At 45.0% G+C, this 21,996-nt stretch overlaps 1 protein-coding gene across 4 annotated transcripts in view; it reads right to left on the minus strand.

Annotated features, from left to right (window-relative positions):
- Positions 1-1,277: 1,277 nt before the first annotated feature.
- MSRA (methionine sulfoxide reductase A) overlaps positions 1,278-21,996 on the minus strand; it is a 253,807-nt gene continuing 233,088 nt past the window's right edge. For all 4 annotated transcript variants that reach the window (XM_072143825.1, XM_072143824.1, XM_072143826.1 and 1 more), the window contains one exon: positions 1,278-2,279. In XM_072143825.1, the coding sequence (XP_071999926.1) occupies positions 2,118-2,279 (162 nt within the window). In that variant the 3' untranslated portion in view covers positions 1,278-2,117. The remainder of the gene's footprint in view (positions 2,280-21,996) is intronic.

Genomic DNA, 21,996 nt, shown 5'->3' on the forward strand with positions numbered 1-21,996 from the left:
ATAATTGTGTGTTGTCTTTACTGCTCACCATGCACAGTGGCGGTACTTGGTATTACAGTTTAGTTCAATTTACATGAGAAGGATGGTCAAACAGGTCCTGAGTACAAGGGATGTCGCCTACTTATTTAGTGGCCTCCAAAATAATTGACTGCTTAAATAAAGACGACTAAAAAGGGTGTTAGGAATTTAGATCCCCAGAGATTAAAAGGCAGAGGATTGATAAAAAAACAAAAAAAATTCCTGGAGGACCTTAGGGTGACCAACCCTAATGGAGCCAAAATGGCGTCCATATTGGATCCCTCTAATTGATTCCCAAATAGATCCCTTTTGCAGACATGGAGGTGTGGAGCTCTAGTTCTAGGTTTCGGGCTTACACCTGATCATCGCCCATGGAGTAAATCACTTTCCACCATCTGTTCATCAACGCGGAGACGACAATTCATTTTAACGACGTGAAAGTTGTAAAGAGTCTCTGCCAGGACGCAGCATATGCTCCGGCCCCGCGCTCCTCCGACGCTCGGCTCTACTACTTTTGGCTTTGCCCACAGGCGTAGAGGATGGATTGTTTACCCAATGTGGAACCCAACCAAGTCCCCGTTCACTCAATGAATTTGACAAATGAATTGAAGCCAATGCGGGCGACAGAACAGCGGCCGTTTATCAGCGGGATTTCGGCAGATGATCTCAATCTCTTTGCAGATGAAAAGGCTTTATTTTATTTTTCAGAAATTGATTCCTGACACGTAACACTCAGATAATCGACATTTGCAGATATAATAAGGAGATGCAGGTTATTGGGGCCACAAGAGGTGTAATGAGGGGGCTATAGAGTCACTACACACAATGCATGGTATGTATGGAATATGGTGTCATCTTCAGACCCCTTCCCCCATACATACCAGATAGCTTCAGGATGAAGCTATTGGCAACAGGATTGGCCAGATAAATGTGATGTCAGGACCTGCTGTATGGGAAACATCCTGGAGAAAGCTGCGCTAGGAGGGATTTGCTATGAGAGAGAGGTGCTGGAGGGATCTGCTGGCAGAGAGAGCTACTGGAGGGATCTGCTATGAGAGGGATCTGCTGGAGGGATCTGCTGGAGGGATCTGCTATGAGAGAGAGCAGCTGGAGGGATCTGCTATGAGAGGGATCTGCTGGAGGGATCTGCTATGAGAGGGATCTGCTGGAGGGATCTGCTATGAGAGAGCTGCTGGAGGGATCTGTTATGAGAGGGAGCTACTGGGGGGATCTGCTATGAGAGAGCTGCTGGAGGGATCTGTTATGAGAGGGATCTGCTGGAGGGATCTGCTATGAGGGAGAGCTACTGGGGGGATCTGCTATGCGAGAGTTGCTGGAGGGATCTGCTATGAGAGAGTTGCTGGAGGGATCTGCTATGAGAGAGTTGCTGGAGGGATCTGCTATGAGAGGGAGCTGCTGGAGGGATCTGCTATGAGAGGGAGCTGCTGGAGGGATCTGCTATGAGAGGGAGCTGCTGGAGGGATCTGCTATGAGAGGGATCTGCTATGAGAGAGCTGCTGGAGGGATCTGCTAGCAATGTCTACTTGGTGGATAAAGACGAGTTGAATCTAATGTGCATGTGCACCTCTAAATTTGGGTCTCCTCAGCACCTTCTCCCATAGGGTAAAAAGTTGCTGGCAACTCATTGTCCATGGCAGAATAGATGGTTGATGATAGAGATGAATGATTAGTTATCTGATGGGGATGGATCACAGAGAATCCATGGTCTCCACCGTCATTCATGGTGTAGATCTGGTCACAAGAATAATATCTGGTAGCAAGACTACAGTTTGAAGGCCACATCTCTGAGGACCTCAAAACCATATGAGATGGTCATCATTTATGGAGGCTACACCTTTTTGAGGCCAAGGTCAATAGACCAACTTTAACAATGCTCGTTTGGACCATAGCAGGTGACACCTCCAGGAAGGACGATGCATGACAATGGTGACCATGTTGCTCCTAAAGTAACACGGTCAAGAGTTTGCCCGAATACATGTATTAAAGCCACGAGAAGAAGAAATCTTGAGAATTAACAGCGTTATAGCATTATATCTTCCTGAGTGTGCGGGTAACTGGTGGAGGACACTTCCAGTTTATCACTTGAGACCGATTGGGCAGGAGACACCGGTACCACCCAGTCCACAGTAGCCATCAGGCACTTTGCTGAGGTACTGCTGGTGATAATCTTCTGCGTAGTAGAAGTTAGGCTCCTCACGGATTTCGGTGGTGATATTTCCAAACCCACGCGCCGTCAACTCCTGTAAAAAAGAAAAGTTCGGAGTTTCAGTACAAATAGATTTTTCAAGACAAAGACATAAAAAAAATACAAAAACATGAAAAACTTTAGCGGAAACATTGGATGAAGTGATCTCAAAGTTATCATCTACTTGTTGACCTAAAGGAGGTTTTACCACACCTTGAGGCCTTGAGGAGCTGGATAACTCAGTAATGAAGCTTTTTGATGGACCCCAGAAGGTTCCATGTTACATAAGATACATAATGCAGGGAAATAATGGTTTGTGGCAAATGATTAGAATGTTCTCAGCATCTAATGGTCTTACTTTTCTGAAGACAAGGGCCTGAGAAACATCTGTAGATGGGCAAAGAAACATTAGTGGGTTAGATGTCTTATGAAAATTAAGGCCTGTAAGATGGTCCTCTCTCCTGTAGAGTGTAAGCTCTTATGGGCAGGGTCTTCTCTCCTGTAGAGTGTAAGCTCTTATGGGCAGGGTCCCCTCTCCTGTAGAGTGTAAGCTCTTATGGGTAGAGTCCCCTCTCCTGTAGAGTGTAAGCTCTTATGGGCAGGGTCCTCTCTCCTGTAGAGTGTAAGATCTTATGGGCAGGGTCCTCTCTCCTGTAGAGTGTAAGCTCTTATGGGCAGGGTCCTCTCTCCTGTAGAGTGTAAGATCTTATGGGCAGGGTCCTCTCTCCTGTAGAGTGTAAGCTCTTATGGGCAGTGTCCTCTCTCCTGTAGAGTATAAGCTCTTATGGGCAGTGTCCTCTCTCTTGTAGAGTATAAGCTCTTATGGGCAGTGTCCTCTCTCTTGTAGAGTGTTAGCTCTTATGGGCAGTGTCCTCTCTCTTGTAGAGTGTTAGATCTTATGGGCAGGGTCCTCTCTCCTGTAGAGTGTAAGCTCTTATGGGCAGTGTCCTCTCTCCTGTAGAGTATAAGCTCTTATGGGCAGTGTCCTCTCTCTTGTAGAGTGTTAGCTCTTATGGGCAGGGTCCTCTCTCATGAAGAGTGTAAGCTCTTATGGGCAGGGTCTTCTCTCCTGTAGAGTGTAAGCTCTTATGGGCAGGGTCCTCTCTCCTCTAGAGTGTAAGCTCTTATAGGCAGGGTCCTCTCTCCTGTAGAGTGTAAGCTCTTATGGGCAGGGTCTTCTCTCCTGTAGAGTGTAAGCTCTTATGGGCAGGGTTTTCTCTCCTGTAGAGTGTAAGCTCTTATGGGCATTGTCCTCTCTCCTGTAGAGTGTCAGCTCTTATGGGCAGGGTCCTCTCTCCTGTAGAGTGTAAGCTCTTATGGGCAGGGTCCACTCTCCTGTAGAGTGTAAGCTCTTATGGGCAGGGACCTCTCTCCTGTAGAGTGTAAGCTCTTATGGGCAGGGTCCTCTCTCCTGTAGAGTGTAAGCTCTTATGTTCAGGGTCCTCTCTCCTGTAGAGTGTAAGCTCTTATGGGCAAGGTCCTCTCTCCTGTAGAGTGTATGCTCTTATGTGCAGGGTCCTCTCTCCTGTAGAGTGTAAGCTCTTATGGGCAGGGTCCTCTCTCATGAAGAGTGTAAGCTCTTATGGGCAGGGTCTTCTCTCCTGTAGAGTGTAAGCTCTTATGGGTATGGTCCTCTCTCCTTTAGAGTGTAAGCTCTTATAGGCAGGGTCCTCTCTCCTGTAGAGTGTAAGCTCTTATGGGCAGGGTCTTCTCTCCTGTAGAGTGTAAGCTCTTATGGGCAGGGTCTTCTCTCCTGTAGAGTGTAAGCTCTTATGGGCATTGTCCTCTCTCCTGTAGAGTGTCAGCTCTTATGGGCAGGGTCCTCTCTCCTGTAGAGTGTTAGCTCTTATGGGCAGGGTCCTCTCTCCTGTAGAGTGTAAGCTCTTATGGGCAGGGTCCTCTCTCCTGTAGAGTGTAAGCTCTTATGGGCAGGGACCTCTCTCCTGTAGAATGTAAGCTCTTATGGGCAGGGTCCTCTCTCCTGTAGAGTGTAAGCTCTTATGGGCATTGTCCTCTCTCCTGTAGAGAGTCAGCTCTTATGGGCAGGGTCCTCTCTCCTGTAGAGTGTAAGCTCTTATGGGCAGGGTCCTCTCTCCTGTAGAGTGTAAGCTCTTATGGGCAGGGTCCTCTCTCCTGTAGAATGTAAGCTCTTATGGGCAGTGTCCTCTCTCTTGTAGAGTGTAAGCTCTTATGGGCAGGGTCTTCTCTCCTGTAGAGTGTAAGCTCTTATGGGCAGGGTCCTCTCTCCTGTAGAGTGTAAGCTCTTATGTTCAGGGTCCTCTCTCATGAAGAGTGTATGCTCTTATGGGCAGGGTCCTCTCTCCTGTAGAGTGTAAGCTCTTATGGGCAGGGTCCTCTCTCCTGTAGAGTGTAAGCTCTTATGGGCAGGGTCCTCTCTCCTGTAGAGTGTAAGCTCTTATGGGCAGGGTCCCCTCTCCTGTAGAGTGTAAGCTCCTATGGGCAGGGTCCACTCTCCTGTAGAGTGTAAGCTCTTATGGGCAGGATCCTCTCTCCTGTAGAGTGTAAGCTCTTATGGGCAGGGTCCTCCTCTATTTTGTAGAGTGTAAGCTCTTATGGGCAGGGTCCTCTCTCATGAAGAGTGTAAGCTCTTATGGTCAGGGTCCTCTCTAATGTACAGTGTAAGCTCTTATGGTCAGGGTCCTCTCTCCTGTAGAGTGTAAGCTCTTATGGGCAGGGACCTCTCTCATGAAGAGTGTAAGCTCTTATGCGCAGGTCCTCTCTCCTGTAGAGTGTAAGCTCTTATGGGCAGGATCCTCTCTCCTGTAGAGTATAAGCTCTTATGGGCAGGGTCTTCTCTCCTGTAGAGTGTAAGCTCTTATGGGCAGGGTCTTCTCTCCTGTAGAGTGTAAGCTCTTATAGGCAGGGTCCTCTCTCCTGTAGAGTGTAAGCTCTTATGGGCAGGGTCCTCTCTCCTGTAGAGTATAAGCTCTTATGGGCAGTGTCTTCTCTCCTGTAGAGTGTAAGCTCTTATGGGCAGGGTCCTCTCTCCTGTAGAGTGTAAGCTCTTATGGGCAGGGTCCACTCTCCTGTAGAGTGTAAGCTCTTATGGGCAGGATCCTCACTCCTGTAGAGTGTAAGCTCTTATGGGCAGGGTCCACTCTCCTGTAGAGTGTAAGCTCTTATGGGCAGGATCCTCACTCCTGTAGAGTGTAAGCTCTTATGGACAGGGTCCTCTCTCCTGTACAGTGTAATCTCTTATGGGCAGGGCCCTCTCTCCTGTAGAGTGTAAGCTCTTATGGGCAGGGTCCCCTCTCCTGTACAGTGTAAGCTCTTATGTTCAGGGTCCTCTCTCCTGTAGAGTGTAAGCTCTTATGGGCAGGGACCTCTCTCATGAAGAGTGTAAGCTCTTATGCGCAGGTCCTCTCTCCTGTAGAGTGTAAGCTCTTTTAGATTTAGTCTCAAAGTTACTTCTTTGTTTGTCCCTTTATTATATATGTCTATATTGAGGTAGATGTTGAATGGATCAGTGTGAACATTACTGTACTGATAAGGGACAGATACATCGTAACAGACATTTCCTTTATCACATTTCATTCTCCTAGATTCTCTAGCATCAGCATGTTACAAGGCTCTGCCATGTTTGTTGTCAGGAGGGGCTGGGGGTCTGCAGCACTTGGATTACAGGCCCCTCAGGGCTGTATGAAGCGTGTAACAGATTTGGAGACAGATGGCGTTGTGCATATATCTGCAATGCCATACTTAGTATTGCCTCAAATGACCCATTTTACATAGGAAGATTGTGTATCCATCCAGGCCATACTACAGAGAGAACCGAGCGTCCGGCCCTGCCCACAATGGACTGGATAACATCATTTATAATACATTTATCGGTGGATATTACAAATATACTGACATGGGGGTGGGGGTTTGCAACCATTTTAACATGGATGTAATACTTCATGGTTAACCATGTTGTAGGCTTCCCTATAGCTGTAGATCACTTCTCCAGAACGTATACATTTCTTATTTTATATGAAACCATAAACGATGGCCTAGAAGCATACATTGCTCTAGTATTTACTAGTGGCGGACTACCTGTTTCTGGAAATGACTGTTCAGCCAAACACCGGCCACAGTGGTGACCCGCCTCAGTCTGTGATTGGTGGACTGCCATTTCCTGTGTGTTGAGGAGCAGACAGGAAGTAGACACCGGTTGAGGAACCATCAAGCCTCTGAGTTAAATTAATGGGGATCAGAGAGGTAAGAATCACTTACGTTTTTTAACCCTTGAAGCATTAGATTACCCAACTTCAGATCAGCAGCTACTTGGCACCAGAGTCCGACACCAGATTAGACCTTGACCAGACATAAGCATAAAAATAACCCCCTACATTGACAACGTCCCAACACAAAGAAATAAAAATATTTGCCGATATATTAGGTATAAATAATTCCTATAACAGTTGCGGGGACTTCCTCCATCATCTCCAGTGTCTTCTAAAATGGCCACTGACTTCTTCATGGAAGCTACATGTAAGTCACGGACACGCCCCCTCCGTTCTCCCAGATCAGGGGGTAGGTCCGTGACTGGCAGGTAGTTTCACTTTAGGAAAGGGTTTGTAGATTGATAATACTTAATACCTAATACTGTTTCCTGGTTGGAAGGTTCCTTCAAATAAGTTGACCTTGTATATACAGAGCCCATCGATCTTCCAACTAGGGGTGAAGAGGGACATTTCGAAACAAGATCCGCTGACTGGCCGTAAGGCACCATGTGCCTCAATTTTTAGCCCCCCACTAGTTTGGTCCTTTAGGATATAAACCTTCTCTCAGGATTGACCTTCGTTCCCCTCTAGTTTTCCGTGAATGGCCTAGATAGTCGTCTGTCCCATCTGACGTGTCCCGGAGCCAACGTCAGATCAGCAGATACTTGGCGCAGAGTCCGATGCCAGATGTCATGTTTATTTCATGGCGTCGGCTTCAGGACTTGGCCAAATATAGAAATACAGTAAAAAGCTGACAACGGTGGAGATGGCGCCATAATATCAGCTACGGGAGGATGGGATATCAGTAATTAAAGGGGTCACTTCCCGATAGAAAGTTCTGACCTTATCCTCATATCTCCGTCAGTCTCCTACAGAACGAATAGAAGGGCGATACGCACTGTGTTCTCAGGGTCATGGGCGTCCGAAAAGTTGAACACTTAATTATGGCCCATCATGAGGATGGAAGAAAGGAAGTCTTGGCCTTCTCCACATCCTAATGTAGATTTATAGAAGCTTCTGGAAGTGTTGGGTGATGTTCTCCATGCACAGACCATGTACCCCCTCGCCCGCTCCTCTCCCTGTGTGGTTGTGTATGCGCTCTATGTGCACGCAGCCTCCAGACCTGCCAAAATTCTTAATTTTGTCGCCATCTGCCATAAAGGAAGATAACACCTGTCAGGAGCAGCTGCCGGGAGCACGAGATAGGTAAGAAGCAAATCACTTGTGCACAGCACTTGGACGGATTCAGGTAACACATGGACCTTATATGTAGCCTCTGCCAAATGTCTTCCTGCAAGATCTCCCCCTCTGCAGGTGCTACACTCACACCGCCCGCACCCAGCATACTCATAGCATACACAGCAAAAACTAATGGCTGCCAGGAGATATCGGGGGACCGGGGCAGAGGCCTGATCCGGGGCTACTAACAATCTATCTAATATGTATGTATGTATCTATCTATCTCATATCTATCTATCTATCTACTACTATCTATCTCATATCTATCTATCTCATATCTATCCATCTATTTCATATCTACCTATCATCTATCTATCTATCTGTCCCTTATTTACATCTATCTATCTATCTATCTCCTATCTATCTATCTATCTATCTGTCTCATATCTATCTATCTATGTATCTATCTATGTATCTATCTCATATCTATCTATCTCCTATCCATCTATCTCCTATCTATCTCATATCTATCTATCTATCTATCTGTCTATCTCTCTCATATCTATCTATCTCATATCTATCTATCTATCTCATATCTATCTCCTATCTATCTATCTCATATCTATCTATCCATCTCCTATCTATCTATCTATCTATCTCATATCTATCTATCTATCTCCTATCTATCTATCTCATATCTATCTATCTAAAATCTATCACAGAATCTCTCTCTCCCTTAGACTTGGGGGACAGCAGGGCACAGTGACTCTTATGGAGAACCAGATGATCCACTGGAGGACCCAAGCAGTGGTACAATAGGGGCCACATAAATTCCACTGACTTTGTAGCCACAAGTGCCCATTTCTTATTGTATTTGGAGTCCTGCGGGTACAATGGTCGACAACCCTCAGAATCATTCCTGTAGTGGTCCTACAACTCTCATACGACGCAGTACTTGAGTAGCTCCACACAATTTCCAAATGTCTACAGACCAGGAGGTCCAACCTCAATGAAACTATTGTCTCCACTATGGTCCCTCATATATCTGCCTGGAACTCCCTATGAGGTATTTTATCTTTGGAGATAACATCAAAAAGTCAATAAAAAAAAAAAAATTTGAGATAAAAACTAAGACAACGATGAGAAGGACATCTCAGATGGAGGAGATCCTGAAATTTCTATCAGGACTCAATATATACAGAGTCCCACGAGAAGGCGGAGAGATGTTTTACGTGACTTTACTCTATTATCAGTCTGACAAATCTTCTTCTCCCACCTCGATAACAAAAATCACACATTTGGAGAGGTGGTGGAGCGGTACAGGGTAGGAGCATTAGCTGGTAGTCAGTCACAGGGGGAGACCCTGGAGATCTGTTTTCGGAGTCCGGGTGTGGAGTATGAATGACACACAATAAACACGTAATTGGCGCCTCTCGCGCCTCTGCAGATGTACAGTATCATTTTCTGGCTATTATTTGCTTTCAAGCATTTGCATTGTCAGATGAGAGTCCCGAAAACACGGCTCCTCTCAGAAACATCTACCGATCCAGCGCCTTTATCCCCGTCCTTTGTCTCGTTACAAAAAAAATTTTTCTTTAGGATTTCAAAAAGAATTGAAAAAAAAGAAGAGGAGGTGGCTGGAGGACGAGTGCTTCATTACACGGCGAGGTCTCCATGAATGAGAACGAGCAGCATCCCGACAGTCCCCCTACAAAGCCTCCCCTGCCGGGCCAAGGATGGAGAGCCGCGAGACCCAGCCGGGCCCGCCAGGACGCTCTGTACAATGCTAGGTAACCCAGACAATGAAATATACCGGAGAGGTAATGGAAGACGGAGCTGAAAAAGTTGTTAAAAAGTTGTATTTTACAAAAGATCCTGGTTTCTCTATAGCAGTGATGGCGGACCATTTGGAGACAGAGCTCCCAAACTACAACCAATATCTACTTATTTACCATGAAGTGCCAACATGACATTTTAAGCTCTAACTTATTGCTGCCGGTTCTTGCACATCTTTCAATCGTATCGCCCCCCCCCATGACACTGATACAGTAGAAAGAAATTCTGTCGTTCCGACACTCAGCATCCTAATAGATTAGTGGGAAGAAGACAGCGCCATTCTCTGTGTGGTGGCTGAACCAAGTCACCGCAGCTTTGGCCCCAATAATTCTGCAGTTTCTTAGACTGACCACTACATAGGACAGTGATTCTTGATCTGTGAGGGTGTTGGGTGTCAGACCACCATCGGTCAGATATCAAGGAGCTTTTTATGCATATATTTTCAATATTTTTAGCCCCTTTAAATAAACAGCATAAGATATGTGACCTTTAAACTTTTGGAAACAGAACGTTCCACTATTCCGATTCTTCCGATTCTTCTAATAGCACTCCAAGGCTCCATCAGGACATATGCGCGGCTCAGGCCAAAAATTTCACTAGTTTTCAATCTAAAATGGGGCCATAAACATTTTTAGTGGTTCTTCTGAGTTTTTGTGGATGTAGAGAGCGCTAACGCGGTTTGCCAGGCATCTGCTACCCCTAAATGAATGGTGTGTACTGAAAGCCTCACATGTGTACTTCTCAGCCTCAACATTATGAGAAAAAAAAATCCATCAAAACCCCCGAGAAATAATAACCGAGTCTTCATCTAAAAATTCCCAATATAAAATATAAGCAATGTTCGGAATAATACAGAATCCCCGGCACTAATGGAACATATTATTAGTATGATAGCTACGCCGAATCGGGATTGTGAAATAAAGCAGTATGAGCTGGGACAATTAAGCAGATGTTCTGTACTTGTGATGGGGGCACGAGAACATCACATGCCACATGATAGCGGGAACATATATCAGAAAGAACACCGACCCCATACCATGCAACAGAGGGAAATGGAGGAACTTCATACTGGGGCTCATTTACTAAGGGTCCGCACTTTTGTCAGGTTTCCTGAATATTTCTTTTATGTGCCGAATTGTCACGGGATTTTGGCGCACACGATCGTATTGTGGTGCTTTGCCGCCTGCTTTCACTTGACAGAAATGGGGGGGGGGGGGGGGTCAGTGTTGGGATTCGGAAAAAACACGGAATTTAAAAAACGATTTGTGCCGCAAGATCAAGCACTCACATGCACCAGTAAGAAGAAGGTGAACTCTGGCGGACCTCGGGATATCGGGTGCACGACCTTAGTGAATCCCGGCAGACCCGAATCCTCGCCAGACAACGCGCCGCGGGAACGCGACTGGACCGTGTAAGTAAATGTGCCCCAGGGTCTGCACTGTAAGAAGCATGAATGGACAGAATTACGGCCAAATCGAAATAGGGACTATTTGTCTACGGAGTGGGTACTCCCCCAAGGAATTCTAAAACCCAGTAATTGGAAAAGCCATGGAGTGGTGATGGACAAGAGGTGGTGACACACGAAACCAAAAACAATGGGATCCCATTGTTATTCCAGCTTCATGTCCTGGGTGTCATAGCTTGGCATGCCATCCTTGTTTTTTAGGTTGTGTTGTCTATGTTTGCTGGTCACAAAGGTTCTTTAAGGTGAGTCCATCTAAAGGTTGTCAGAGTATGGTTACATGGTCACTGTGTGCCTTACCGCATTGTACACAGTTTTCCCTTCTGGTATAGCCAAACAAAGACAATACACTCCAAATTATGGAGAACATATGATGGTGGGGAACATATGCCCATTGACCCAGGATTTATGATCTTTAAGGAAGTCTCCCCATCTCTACCATTCCTGGCTGAGATAGGCATGGCCCTATCTTCATCACATTGAGATAGCCGGAGTTGTAGCATAGCAGCTATGCAGTTTCCGTAACTTCGGAAGCTATGGAAGGGGGTTTGTCATATGGGATCCATAAATAATAACTTTACATTGGTAAAATATAGGGCGATTTCAGGAAGCCTGGAAAGCCCCACAGGACAGGCACAAACAAAAAATAAGGGTATTTACCTTGGTTTGGAGTTGGAGTAGCGTATGTTTTTCCACCATTTGCTGCTGGACCGTGTGTTCTGGGACCTGCTGAAGCCAATCCAACTAAAGCCCACCACAAGCCTCAAACCCAAAGCTGTGGCAAGTACATTTTCTTTGATTACCCTTGACCTGTGATCGTGTCCTTGGCCTAAATTCTCTGGATGGGTTCCTTTGGAGCTCCATCCAACTTTGGAACGTCTTATGGTTGCCAGTATGGTTACTCAACACCCAAGGAAATTCCGGTATTTTTTATATTTTTATGCATTATCGAAATATCAATAAAACCCCCGAAATTTTCTTTACCCACTGAGCCTCCATGTCTTGTGTATACACAATACGATGGAGCAGCGGCTGTAAATCTATACCAGTTTCAGGCTGGCACAGCTCCCCGAATAAATTAGTCACAAATATGCCTTGCTTTCCCTTGCCTGGCACATGGCCGTCCACTGAAGAGCGCTGGCATGGTTTGCTTTTTGCCTGGAGGCCCTTCTGTTCCAAGTAACTTTTGTAATCCTCTTACAAAGCTGCCCCCTTTCTACGGCTCCGGCGCTACGTGACTTGGGCTTGACAAAAGACGATCCATGCGTCAGTTCTTGGCCCATCATTCCCGCAGCTAACGTGAGGCACTTATTTGGGCCTGTCCAGGGTACTAAAGAAAAAAATTGGATAAAATTTGAGCAAGTATTGGTCACATTTCCCAGAATTCCTCATAAAAAGTCTCTGGAAATTGAGAATTGGAAATTTGATGAATTGCTATAACCTATAGATGCTCAGCCGTGTTCTGTCAAGCACTATGTCAGAAAGAAAAAACACTTCTGTCTTCATCTCCTCGGCTCGCAGATGGCTGCGCAGATGTACGGTGCTGCCAGGGACTGGTAGATGTCACACTGTGACACTGAGGTGTGACCAACAATGCACATTACATCTGGACGCTTTTCTCAGGGACTATATCATGTCGGTGATATCTGATGCTGACAGCTTAAGACTTTTTAATCTCCAGTTAATCTTCAAAATTTATTTCCATATGAAGTTAACGCAGCGAGAGCCGGTGGAGGACGTAGAGGGATTCTCACAGAGGTAGAGGCTGTGTCGTAATCCTGGATTGTGGTCCAAGACCTTGGAACTGTTTCAGCCCTTTTGACCTCACAACATTGGTGAGGTCACACCTGGGTGGTGTCAAATAAAATATACGTCATACTCACCTACCTCCAGTTTTATTACAGTATTATGGGTCATTTTCAAATACTGGTACCAATGGTGATATCAATGTTCTTGCATATGTGACTGCTGAGAAGGAACCGGGCGGTGTTACTATAATGGAGCATCGAAGGTAAATGGGTATCTTCAACCTCTCTCTTCTGATTTCATTCCCTCTTCATTCAAGCAAGCTGTTGTTACCACATTACTAAAGGAACCCTCCCTGGACCCATCCAGCGCTGTTAACTACCGATCTCACCTTTCCATTACTGTGACCGATGGGGCCATGATGGCGGTGTTTTCTGAAACTGTGGGACCCTCAACCAGACACTGTGGGGCTCATTTACTTACCCGGTCCATTCGCGATCCTGCGGCGCATTGTCCTACGTTGATTCGGAGCTTGCCGGGATTCACTAAGGGCGTGTGCCCGATATCCACTAGGTGTCGCTGCTGCGCCGAGGTCCGCCGGATATTCCTAATCTGTCGGGTTTTCCGACGGCCATGCCCCCGATTTCTGTCGTATGCAACCCGGCGCCGATGTGACAATCGCGTGCACCAAAAACCCAGGGCAATTCGGTGCAAAATGGCACAAAACGGTAATTTTCGGGAAACCCGACGAAAATGAGCGATTCGGGCCCTTAGTAAATGATCTGTGATTATGTTAGGCACCCAACTCTGCTTGCTGCATTCACATGAACGTGTAATTTCTCCAGTCCTGTATTTTTGTGTTGTATAAATTCGTATATACGTTTATACGTTTTCATCCATATGTGCACATATGTCACCCTATCTGCTGGCAGATGATGGATGGCTGGCTATTGGCTGGCGGACAGAAAGCAACTCCCACTAATTTCGGATACTACACGTACATACGGCAAAGTATGCTTACTGTACGGTGGGCAATACGGCCATGTAGATGAATGGCTGTATTGCCCATTGAAATGAATGGGGCTGTATGCTACACATATATACGGCTGTTTTCATAAGTTTGTGTGAATGCAGCTGGTTCAAAGAAAGAAGAAGGCGGCGGCAGTGGGCATTTAGAAGGCTCTGAATCAGCTAAACTATTGCGAATGACAAGTAAACTATTGTCTGTTCCACCCAATATCAGCTTCTCGGGGTTGTGCAATGTCCCATTTGGTTGAAATGGTCCATATCAATGATATTCATCTAATGCTCATGCTAACGAATCGAGAGATGGAAATAGAACGGAACGGTCCCTTTGTGGTTGACAAATCCTTCTCATCCTGGCTCCACATCGCCCGCAGTAAGAGAGCAGCATCCTGAGAGACAATGACATTTATATCAGAGGAACCTTACTCCTCGGCGCTCGCTGATGCTACTTTATCACCAGTCTCCCCCCCACCCCACCGTGTAAATGTATAATGAAGTGAATTTCTCTGCAGGACCCCGGCAAGCTGAGTCCACACGCGAGAAGACAGTCAAAAAAACAGATGACTTGCCGACACGCCAACTGCTGCAGCTTGTAGGAATAGTTTACAATCTGTACAGCTTCTAACAAGCTTTTCTTTCAGCCCTGCCAACAAAAACCGAGTCAGCCATCGGAAAAAGAAGCAGCGATGTGCAGAATGACGCTGCCAAATAAATGGGATTCTGTTATCCGGCCGGTAGGGGAGGCGTTCCCACCTGTAATCACGACACCTGCAAACGTAGAGGATTTCAGCTCCATCAACAGGACCTTAGCTTTAGCCCATTGTTCTCCGCAAAGGATGGTGGATGTTGATACCACCAGTCTATTATCAGGAATACATTACTAAGATCCCATGGAGCTGACAATCTATTATCCCATTGGATTTTAGGACTGTAGAAACATTCAATAGTTAGAGAAAACTTCCAGCTCACCATAAGGGAGTTTTTTTTATTGATCGATAATTTTAAAGAACACCCCACTTTAATTTATATGCAAATGAGCCTGTTGGTGCATTAGGGGCGTGGTCTTACTTGTGCACAACAGCCAAATGTCCCTCAGTCGCAACAACGAATGTCGTCACCATTAAAAGAGGCCTTATAATTATGAAAAAAAATCGCTTCCAGAGCATAGCCCCGACCCCGGTGCACCAAGAATCATCATTAATGCAAAGAGAAAAATGGAATTTTTCTCTAAAATGAAAGATCACTGGATAACAGAAAATCTTCTAATGTGCCCTGACCTGAAATTCTTCATAGATATGCAGAATGAGTTAGGAACTGGTAGACTTGCTTTCAAAGTATCTGGTGTGTTTCTTAGTTCCCTTTGCATAAATCTAAGAAGGCCTTCAAGATTTATGGTATATCCACACCATTTGTAAAATGTTAGTTTCCACTTTTGGATATGTTGCCATCTCAAAACCCATACATGCCCCCTCTCTACATACACTTCTATGGGAATTTTGAGACAACTTGAGGTAGGACCCTCCCCATGTATTAGATGGCATATATTGTGCCTTGATTGTGGAGTAATCTTGCTAAACCAGCACTTTGGTTGATGTCATGACGGGGCCGAACATGTAGTGAGAACCTAGAGTATTCCTCTGGAGTATATCTTGAAGATAGTGCTACAAAAAGTCTTCTTGTAGACCGATGTAACTCCAGACGATTGCTCTTAAAGTTACAACATCTGACAACCGTACATGGTGGACCAGCTGGGTCAGAAAGGTCAGGTTTATTTAGTGCACCTTAAGACATATTTACTTACCCGGTCCATTCGCGATCCAGCGGCGCATTCTCTGCGGTGGATTCGGGACTTCCGGCCATTCACTAAGGCAGTTCCTCCCACGTCCACCAGGTGTCGCTGCTGCGCTCAAGTCCGCCGAGGTCCACTGGAGTTCACAATCCTATTCCTGGTGCAGGTAAGCAAGAGTCCCGCGACACTTTTTTTAAAAAAAAAATGCGGCGGTTTTTCCGAATCCGTCGGGTTTTCGTTTGCCCACGCCCCCCCAATTTCCGTTGCGTGCATGCCAGCGCCGATGCACCACAATCCAATCGCATGTGCCAAAAACCCGGGGCAATACAGGGAAAATCGGAAATATTCGGGTAACACGTCGGGAAACCCGCGAATTGGGCCCTTAGTAAATGACCCCCGATGTGTACACTGTAATTTCTGCATTGCCTTCGCCATCCACCAGAAGACAGCAGGACACAGGAAGTCCAAAGGCCTACTGCTCGGGAAGAGGGGGTGTGTCACAAGACCTGCAGCTCGGGACAGCGATCAAGTATAAAAAATAGAATCCTATTATGGTTTTATACTTACCTGGTAAAGTTTCCTACAAGTGGCCAACCCCTTTAATTTTTTTTGCCTTCCCTTGCCCTTAGGGGGTTTTCCAGGATTCCTGGAAGAGCATTGTAAAATGCAAAACAAAACTTTTTCCAGTAATTTTAGGATTCGCTCACATTTCCAAGAATGGAGCTTTCTGTGGCCATAGACAAATGTAAAATTCAAACAAAGAGAAAGGAAAAAAAAAAAGTAATAAATTCAGGGCGAGGGGGAAGCCATTATTGCAAGGTATAAAAGAAAGAGAAAAATATGATTCAGAGAAGATAAAAAGCTGTTAAATAGAATTAGCGAGAGGCAGACAGGGGAAAAAGCTTTACTCACCGCCACATGTCAATCACCTCCAGCGACAAAGCGAGCGGGAAGGCGCCGGCGCAGCATTAAGTGACACTTTTCACAAGTTCACACGTTCGAGATAATGGAAAAATCTGACAAATATTTGGGGAAAATGAGAGCTTTTATCTAGCAGTGCTTGAAGAACAAACGCTTCTATCATGCTAGGGATCGTGGATGTTTAGCTGAGTACGGCAGCACCGATGTAAGCAAAAATATTCACGCCAGGGTACAGCTGGTTGAGTTTAACCCCTTTTGTATCTGGAATCTCGGTCCTGCACAAGCAAAGTGCCGGTCACGACATGGAAACCAGAGAATGTTACATTTTTTGCAGTCCAACCCATTGAATTCTGAAAAAAATATGATTCTGCTCTTGAGGTTCTTGAGCAGGATGTCCTCCTAGTACAACATTTAAGCACTGGTAGATACCTACACAGCAGTAGATACAGAAGGTACAACAATATACCACACTGCCTCGCCATGCCGCACAGTGAAACTTTAGGAGGACTCAGTAAGGTTGACTGAGGAAGCATCAGCTATGTCAAGGACAAAACCCTAAAACCTACCCCAGGAACCAATAACGAGGCCTCTTCATTAGCGCGTTACAAAACCAGCTGTCTGCACCAAAATTAGTCCCTTGTCCTTGAGCTTTGTTGGTCTGCAGCAATCAAAAACTTTGGTTTTCTCCACAGCGTGACCACAGCCAGTCGTTGTTTGGTGAGGAAAGAGCAAGGTTTTGTAATGGCTCTGCTCTTAAGGGTCTTGAGAAGGAGATCCTCCTAAGACAACATTAAAGTACTGGTAGATTCCTACACAGCAGGAGATACAGAAGGTACAACAACATACCACACTGCCGTGCCACAAAGACCAAGCCATGTACAAATAGACAGTGTAGGAGGCCTCAGTAGGGATGAAATCAATAGACATGCTGGCTTTGCTTCCACTGGGTCTACCCAATGTTATTCCATTTGGCCATCATGCTGTACATCTTATTTTTCTTGATGCCCCTGTACATTCATGTCCTCATGTCCTGAAGAAATGGAACTGTAATACTGTGTCTATATCAATGGACAATCAGAGTCAGAATGAGCCCAATTCTTTCATGGTTCCATTAAAATACTTTTTGTAGTGGGGCAAAACTTTTACTGCAAGATTACAGTTCTGCACGGGGTTTTCCATTTGAAGAAACTATGGTGTGGTAGGAGTAACCAAAATAGCTTCCACTTATCCCCACCACCGCTATACTGACAGTGTCCAAGTCTACTTTCTGCAGATATCCCAATACATGGCTAGGAATGCTCACTCAACATATGACCACTTCGGTAGACCCGGCATTCTCAGACGAGAGTTGCTGGAAGAGCGGTGGAGGACGGGACACTAGCGGATTAGTATAAGCTATTTCCTAGTTTTTGCCCCTGATACCATTTTATTAGACTGTAGATACCCGAGTAGGAAGGGACAGGCGCTCAAACGTCCAATAAATCACTGGAGCCTCGTAGATGTAGTGTTGCTTTATTGTGGTCAAGCAATGCAACGCGTTTCAGCTCCGACCAAGAGCATGATACCTGATGAAAGCTTTGGTTCGGAGCTGAAACGCATGATTCATTGGACATTTGAGCGCCGGTCCACCACCATTCCCTTCCTACACAAGTATCTACAATATCTACCTCGTGTACGTGGGTCCCTGGCCCTGCTTTAACGAGGACTCTGGTTGGACTGGCTGCCACCGTATCTTTCAATGCTAACAGTCACCCAACCTTACCTATACATTATCACACTAGGGTTGCACCTTTGTCTTGTGCTTGTCCCCCTGGTAAGACATACTGATATTTCTGGTTGTCCCCACTCTCCAGGTACCTCTGAATTTATTAGAGTGGAAATTCCAAATATACTCTACCGGCCTGAAACCTGAGCTGGATAACACCAGTAGACTCTTAGGTTTTACATGGAAAGACATCACAGCAGATTCTATCTCGTGCCCTGATATCACCTCGTATTTCCCCCGACATCCATTCTAGATTCCACATTTTGACGGTGGAGATGACAAAGGCGCAATCTGCTGCCGGCGGTGGAGGAGCAGAGCTCGGAGACCAGCATTGGTAAATCTATCCATAACAATATGACAATTCAACGCTCTTCTACGTGTCCCCCCGCCCAGTAGTGACATTTGGCATGGCTCTCCATCTTTGGATCGCGCTCATCTCGGTAGATGCCTATAGATCATTGATATGCTGGAGGTGTTGTCTTAAGATGAAACAATGTAAATTCTGCTTTGCGTGGCAGATGGCTGGCAGTTTACTCTTTGGCAAACCAACTGGTATGGTATGTTAGAGAGCCGAAGCAGCAGGTAGCTCAGCTCAATTTAAAACGACCACAGATGCTCGGAAAGGAGCGGGGGAGGGGGTACAAGCTGGTCAGGAAATTAAGAACAGTAGTGAGAGCTCTGAGGGGGGAGGGGGGGAAATCAATGTAATTGCTGAAAAAGTTTTGTTTGTACTTTTTGTTTCGTTGGCTTTTGCCGATTAAGTGCACAAAAAAATGGGGGGGGTTCCCAAAGATTTTGGTGAAGATAACCTTTTTTTTCCCTCTTTAAATTCATTAAGAATGTTAAGTAATTAAGTAAGTAAATTACACAAAACAATGAGAAACATTTGTCACATTTTAAGGTGGTGTTAAAGGTGAATGGAACGGGATGTAGCAGCAACTTCCAAGGCAGAAAAATAGATGGAAGCCGTTCAGAGAATACGTGGATGGAGGGAGACCCTCTCTATAGTAAAATGAGATACATATGGATAAAGGTCATCAAGATGGACAACAAAAACTGGTAAAATTAAATTATAACTAGGATTGGTTCTCTTGCTGGTCCCCCCATTGATCCCAATAATGGGGGTTCTAGGTGCTCTCATTATAGCAGATTCCCAAATAATCCGCAAAGAGTTATACCAGCTGTACATATATCATTATATACAGGAGATCCCCAGGTTATACCGGCTGTACATATATCATTATATACAGGAGATCTCCAGGTTATACCAGCTGTACATATATCATTATATACAGGAGATCCCCAGGTTATACCAGCTGTACATATATCATTATGTACAGGAGATCCCCAGGTTATACCGGCTGTACATATATCATTATATACAGGAGATCCCCAGGTTATACCGGCTGTACATATATCATTATATACAGGAGATCCCCAGGTTATACCAGCTGTACATATATCATTATATACAGGAGATCCCCAGGTTATACCGGCTGTACATATATCATTATATACATGAGATCCCCAGGTTATACCAGCTGTACATATATCATTATATACAGGAGATCCCCAGGTTATACCGGCGGTACATATATCATTATATACAGGAGATCCCCAGGTTATACCGGCTGTACATATATCATTATATACAGGAGATCCCCAGGTTATACCGGCTGTACATATATCATTATATACAGGAGATCCCCAGGTTATACCGGCTGTACATATATCATTATATACAGGAGATCCCCAGGTTATACCAGCTGTACATATATCATTATATACAGGAGATCCCCAGGTTATACCAGCTGTACATATATCATTATATACAGGAGATCCCCAGGTTATACTGGCTGTACATATATCACTATATACAGGAGATCCCCAGGTTATACCAGCTGTACATATCACAATATACAAGTTGTATGCCTTAGGCTATATTCACACTGCAGTATGGGCGACCTATACATGGCTGACATATATACAGCATATAGATGGCAATGGGCGCACGGTGCCGTACAGGAGCGATACGGTGCCGCGTGCGTACCGTTCAGTAGCCGGGAGAAAGATAGGAATACGGCACCATGCCCCATGTTTCTCACCCCCTCCTCCTCTTCCCGGTGCCAACGTGTGCCTGACGTACTTCGGCACGGCGGGCACACGTTAGTGTGAATATAGCCTTACTGTATATCTTTTACATCTCATCTACTAGATAGGTGATAACTTGTAGATTGTTTGCGTAATAGCTGGAACACCCACCAATCGCATTGGGTACATATATCATTATATACAGGAGATCTCCAGGTTATACCGGCTGTACATATATCATTATATACAGGATATCCCCAGGTTATACCGGCTGTACATATATCATTATATACAGGAGATCCCCAGGTTATACCGGCTGTACATATATCATTATATACAGGAGATCTCCAGGTTATACCGGCTGTACATATATCATTATATACAGGATATCCCCAGGTTATACCGGCTGTACATATATCATTATATACAGGAGATCCCCAGGTTATACCGGCTGTACGTATATCATTATATACAGGAGACCCCCAGGTTATACCGGCTTTACATATATCATTATATACAGGATATCCCCAGGTTATACCGGCTGTACATATATCATTATATACAGGAGATCCCCAGGTTATACCGGCTGTACGTATATCATTATATACAGGAGACCCCCAGGTTATACCGGCTTTACATATACAGTATCATTATATACAGGAGATCCCCAGGTTATACCGGCTGTACATATATCATTATATACAGGAGATCCCCAGGTTATACCGGCTGTACATATATCATTATATACAGGAGATCCCCAGGTTATACCGGCTGTACATATATCATTATAAACAGGATATCCCCAGGTTATACCGGCTGTACATATATCATTATATACAGGAGATCCCCAGGTTATACCGGCTGTACGTATATCATTATATACAGGAGACCCCCAGGTTATACCGGCTTTACATATACAGTATCATTATATACAGGAGATTCCCAGGTTATACCGTCTGTACATATATCATTATATACAGGAGATCCCCAGGTTATACCAGCTATATGTACTTGGAGAACCTGGAGATCTCCTGTATATAATGATATATGTACAGCTGGTGTAACCTGGAGATCTCCTGTATATAATGATATATGCACAGCCGGTATAACCTGGGGATCTCCTGTATATAATGATATATGTACAGCTGGTATAACCTGGGGATCTCCTGTATATAGTGATATATGTACAGCTGGTATAACCTGGGGATCTCCTGTATATAATGATATATGTACAGCTGGTATAACCTGGGGATCTCCTGTATATAATGATATATGTACAGCCGGTATAACCTGGGGATCTCCTGTATATAATGATATATGCACAGCCGGTATAACCTGGGGATCTCCTGTATATAATGATATATGTACAGCTGGTATAACCTGGGGATCTCCTGTATATAATGATATATGTACCGCCGGTATAACCTGGGGATCTCCTGTATATAATGATATATGTACAGCTGGTATAACCTGGGGATCTCCTGTATATAATGATATATGTACCGCCGGTATAAACTGGGGATCTCCTGTATATAATGATATATGTACAGCTGGTATAACCTGGGGATCTCCTGTATATAATGATATATGTACAGCTGGTATAACCTGGGGATCTCCTGTATATAATGATATATGTACAGCCGGTATAACCTGGGGATCTCCTGTATATAATGATATGTGTACAGCCGGTATAACCTGGGGATCTCCTGTATATAATGATATATGTACAGC

The sequence above is a fragment of the Engystomops pustulosus genome, chromosome 3 (genome assembly GCF_040894005.1).
Source record: "Engystomops pustulosus chromosome 3, aEngPut4.maternal, whole genome shotgun sequence".
In the NCBI taxonomy this organism is placed as follows: domain Eukaryota; kingdom Metazoa; phylum Chordata; class Amphibia; order Anura; family Leptodactylidae; genus Engystomops; species Engystomops pustulosus.